The sequence below is a fragment of the Austrofundulus limnaeus genome, unplaced genomic scaffold (genome assembly GCF_001266775.1).
Source record: "Austrofundulus limnaeus strain Quisiro unplaced genomic scaffold, Austrofundulus_limnaeus-1.0 Scaffold164, whole genome shotgun sequence".
Taxonomy (NCBI): domain Eukaryota; kingdom Metazoa; phylum Chordata; class Actinopteri; order Cyprinodontiformes; family Rivulidae; genus Austrofundulus; species Austrofundulus limnaeus.
Genome location: NW_013952566.1, coordinates 289,243 through 294,375, shown reverse-complemented (window position 1 = coordinate 294,375; position 5,133 = coordinate 289,243). Strand labels below are relative to the sequence as shown.

General features: G+C 36.6%; 1 protein-coding gene across 4 annotated transcripts in view; it reads left to right on the top strand.

Annotated features, from left to right (window-relative positions):
- sorcs2 (sortilin-related VPS10 domain containing receptor 2) overlaps window positions 1-5,133 on the top strand; it is a gene marked incomplete at its 5' end in the record, with an annotated part of 345,732 nt that overhangs the window by 263,599 nt on the left and 77,000 nt on the right. For all 4 annotated transcript variants that reach the window (XM_014017240.1, XM_014017239.1, XM_014017238.1 and 1 more), the window contains 1 exon segment: window positions 615-688. In XM_014017240.1, coding sequence (XP_013872694.1) covers window positions 615-688 — 74 coding nt within the window.

Here is a 5,133-nt window from a genome sequence, read left to right as displayed (position 1 = left end):
ATATATATATTAATGCCATGTCCACCTTTGTTTCTGTTCAAATAAAGTTTAGTTTAGGCTTTATCCTTGGATTGTACCTCTTACAACTGCCTCACACACATGCACACAATGTTGTCTTTCTCTCTTCACAGGGACTTTCCATTGACTTCCATTCATTTTTCATTCATTTCTTTAGCCTAACCCTGACCCTTGCCTTATACCTAACCTTAAACTCAATTTACACTTTAGTCCTAAACCTACCACACTACACAAAAATGCCATTTACACTTTTGGGGCCTGGGCTTTGGTATTCATATACTGTAGATCGGTGAGTCCTCACAAGGCAGCATATTGTTGAAAAATGGGCCTTACAAAGTAACAAATACTTGAACACACACAGCCTCCAGTCTGTTTAATTGAGTTTTTTTTAGCTCAACATTAACTTGATGAACCATAAACAATCTCTAGCTTGATTTAATTGTTTTTTTTTATTATTTTTGATTAATTCCCTTTCTCACTATAGTTTACCCTTCATTTGAATAATATAGCTGGTAATAGGGTGCAAGTTGGACAAGGATTTTAACTTGTTTTTGTTTTGTTCTAATTGTTGGACTTGTCTCTGTTTCTGTTTCCAGCTTTATGCTTCAGCAGATCTGGGCCACAAGTGGACTTTACTCCAGGAGAGGGTGACCAAGGACAGAGTCTTCTGGTCAGTTGAACTTTTGGCTTTTCATTTTTTGTAGACTATGGGCAGCACAATGTCTTAAATCAAATCACAAACTTTTATACTTGGAAACATTGTATGCTGAAAAATAAAAGTATTATTTGAAATTGAGCCACGTACTGCTCTGATTTATTTGCCTAAGGTGAAACTTTCCAAATATGAAACAGAACTGAATGTTTTTTTAATTAAGTTTGCAACAAGTTTTGGTAAAAAACACAAAAAGCATGCAGGTAAATCTCAAAGGATTAGTTTCTGTTTGTTTCAGTCTGTCCTTGTATATATACCAGTAGTCTAATAATTATTAAAGAATGAAGAGAAAAGGAGCGACCTGCTATCAAGATGGTTTAGACAAATCTGTTCCCACAGGTCTTAGTTTTTTGTGACTGACGGTGGTATTTGTCCTCCTGAACAAAAAATGTCTCCTTTTAATTTAAAGGACATCTAACAAAACGGCACCAGACAAGAAGGACACTTGATGAAAATGAAATGATTTTGGAAAACTTTTAAATTAAAAAGATATTCAGACACCAGTGGACNCACACACACACACACACACACACACACACACACACACACACACACACACACACACACACAGAGATTTTGTTCCTGTAGTTGTTGCTTTCTCTCCATGTTTATTTTATTTCTCCTGATGTGTTTTAGCCCTTTCAGTCGGTTTTCATTTTCTTGAAAAAAGATGGGACTCCACCACACGTTTATAGGACAGAAGGTCAAATATTCAGCCTTTTTAGACTGAATGATGTACATAGAACACGTTTTTTAGACATTCACATTTTAAACCAGACTAAACAGCACTGAACATGAAGTCAGTGGTTTGAAGACTTCATTTTGTTCTCTAGGATTGTTTCAGAAAGACATATTGTGGGAGATTGTTTCAGTAGATGGCAGATAGCCGGTTTTTATACTGTATATATACATTCGTTTGTCCTTTAACAGTTTTTCATATGTTCATACCTCATGGTGCTGCAAACAAACCTTAGTTGTATTGTTTTACACTTAGACAAAGAAATTTAAAGATTGGCAAACTTCATGTAGCCTTAACCCTACCGTTTAGTTTGAAGTCACAACAGGTACGTTGTGAAGTATTTCTCTATGAAATACGATACAAATTTGATAGACTACGTACATTAAGTCTTTATATAAACAGACCCAATATTTAATCATATATGAAGTTATCAAGCTTCCATAAAACATTAATCTTCAGGTTTCATGCTTGTTCAGATCTTTTAATAGCCTGGTAAAAACCAAACCCTTGTCCTTCACTTTGCTTTGTACGAGGGTCTGGACTCGCGGCTATAGAGAAGTGATTCTTGCAGGAGGCGTGGCCTCTGCTGAAGTTTAAAATGAATGGAATTGTTTGGCCGCGATGTACAGTATGTCGCTGTGAAGGAGGCTAAGCTAAGAAGCTAACTGGAAATCGCGTGTGCTGTAAACAACCCTACTGAGAGGAGAGAAGTACCGAGCCAAACGAGACAACTGTAAATGAGAGCTGCTGCTTTGTGACTGACAAAACGGTCATTTGCATTCATTCCCAAAGGGAATGAGAGCTTTGCTTTGGAAGTCTTATCAACACTGACTGACTTCATTCACTTTCTCCACTGCCATATGCTAAACTAACTAGCACACAAAAAATCGAAAAATCAACGTCGTTCAAAACTCCGCCTTCTGTTTGCTGATTGGTCCAGGTAAAATAAACTACAAGCAGACACTGCGCAGAAAATTGCCGTTCTGTTCTCTGATTGGCCCGGATGAAAATTCTCCTGAAGAAATCCTTGTCTATGGGAGAAATCCCAGACGGAGGAGTGAAGGGAAACTAGAACTGAGCGGAACTGCGTAGGAAGGCAAGGGCCAAACTAAACTTTTAATGGAGAAAATACGTTTGTGATTTTTTTTCCTAGCACAGTTCATACTCCCTTATTTTCACCTTTCAGCTAAAAAGTATTAGTTTGACTGAGCAGATTTGTCGAACTCTAAATTATAAAAGCACGAGGACATCATAAGGCTCAGAGTTGAACCACATTCATAATGGAAGATGACCCCACTGCAATGAGAATATTAATGGTCTTTGTGRGGTCTTGGTGAGGTATTGAAGGGAATATTGTGGGTTGTGGATGGTTTCGTGCATTTGTAGCAAGGCTAGGGTGATTTATCATCACAGTGGCAGTGTATCCATGATGGATCCTGTGTGCTATGGTGTAGCTTGTTCATTCAGAACTTGAATCAGGCTCCCCATAAGTGAGGCCTGAAATGACAGACCAGTAAACGGAGAGCATTGCCTTTCACCTCAGTTCTTTTTTCACCACGACTGACCGAAGCAACACCCTTTTACTGAGGATAAGACCCCAATCCTTTGATCCATCTCCATCCTACCATCACTTGTGAGCAAGACACACAGATATGTAAACTCCTCCACTTGAGACAAGGACCTCTGTTCTCCATTTCTTATATTTGAACAGGCCAGAAGAATTTGGACAGTTTTGAATGAATGGTCTAAAGGAAATACCGTATCCCTTAACTTGTACAGAAAGCATTTTCTACCTAATTGTACTGACTGAGCACCAACCAAGCAGTACTTGTTTGGTATATGTCATTATGTGAAATTTTCTTCTAATCATTTTAACACATTCCGTTTGAAATAGAATATTAGAGAATGCTTTAAACTTTAAACAATGTTACATAAAAAACAAAAATACCTGTGGTACATACTCAGTATCTACATCAAATGATGCAGCTTTTGCAGATGGAGTGTTTTGGGTCTTTAACTTCATAATTAAACAAAGGACTGACAGCTGGTATTATATTATTTATAATATAACAGGTCAAACAGGTGTAATCTGGAGCTCTTCCCAAGAGAGAGCAATAATCATACATTTCCCATCCATCCATCTATGATTTTTAAATGGCAGTGTTAAGACCAAACATTTCACTCCTCCGCATTCAGTACATTGTTTTCACAGATGTTTCATAACACTGACGTTCTGACTTTAAGTAGCTTTCACTGAGACACTGTGGCCTTGATAACATTAATAATCATGACATGTTAATCTCATTTGCATTTTTCAGCCCTGTCTCCTCTGTCTTCCTTAAGTGATGGCTTTACAGAAAGAATTACAAAAAAATGTAATTCATATGTAGGTGCAAAAGATAAAAAAAAATTAAATCACTGTGCAAAAACATCATTCATGTATGCTCATTTGGATGAAGGTTAGAAACAAAACTCTTTACAGCTAGTGTCTGTATCTGGTTGTTTCACTCTGCAAAGGAAAACAACTCAAATGCATCTTATTTTTCTTACTTTATTCTCTCAAGCAGCCAGCTTTATAGCAACAGCTGACAGAGTTAATCTGGCAGGTATGTCTTTAAATCATTTACCATTCCCTTAAGTCTGATGATCAGTTGCACTAAAATACTGGAATATGTTTCTCCAGAGTTAATTTTAATGTCATCGTGCAGGAAATTACACTACAGCAAAGTTTTGGAAACTTTACAAGTCTTGTTGTCCAATGCAACACTCCACATGTATTTTGTGCTTTTATCACAATCAGAGCATCTTTTTGTGGTTTTTCTGACTTTRCTGTAGTGAAAATATAGGTTGTTGTTTAGCAACCAATCTACTGTGAGAAAACAAAATAACTGAAGGTTAAAAAGCAGATAATGAAAATAACCAGGGGCATCTCAATTGTTTTGTTATCACAAAATGACAAATATAAGAGCTGAAGAATGCAAATTTTATTTTAAGAAAATAATATTTAGTAGCTCTTTGAATAAAAACCTACATTATGTTCAAATGTTTTTTCTTTCTGAATTAATTACCTTTTTTTCTTTCATATTAAGGGTTTTTCTATCATCTATGATGTTCTTTGATGATATATGGTCTGCGATCTCTYATCTTTTYCCCTTTCAGCTACACATCTATGGCTTCCTAATTGCTCATAAAATCTTTTTATAGGGAAGGTAACAATGTTTTAAACGTCCACTCCATCTTTACTCGGCTAATGAAAATTCAGACAGCCCTACAGAGCTCTAATCCCATGAACTGCTTCTTTTACAGCYCACTGAAGGGCACACATAATGTGCACAGTAGTTTACAGTATCGGTGGACTTCTGAAAGGGAGTGAAAGCATAAAAAATTGGGGGATTTTAAAGCATGCAGCGTTCAACTCTTAAGTGCACTTTCCTTGATGAACTTTGCATAATCATTCCAGCACATAAGGAGGACCCAAACAAAATTCACTTACRTTTTGATTTTCTAGCTTACTTTTCAGATTTAAGTTGTTCTCTTTGAGTTATACTGTATTGTTTATCATTGTAGWACCATTATAATAACTTTTCAAACCACTGTGCCAAGTTCTTTTTTGGGGTCAAGTTAAAGCTAAACGTGAACTTGTCTTCTGCAACGGTTTTCAGTG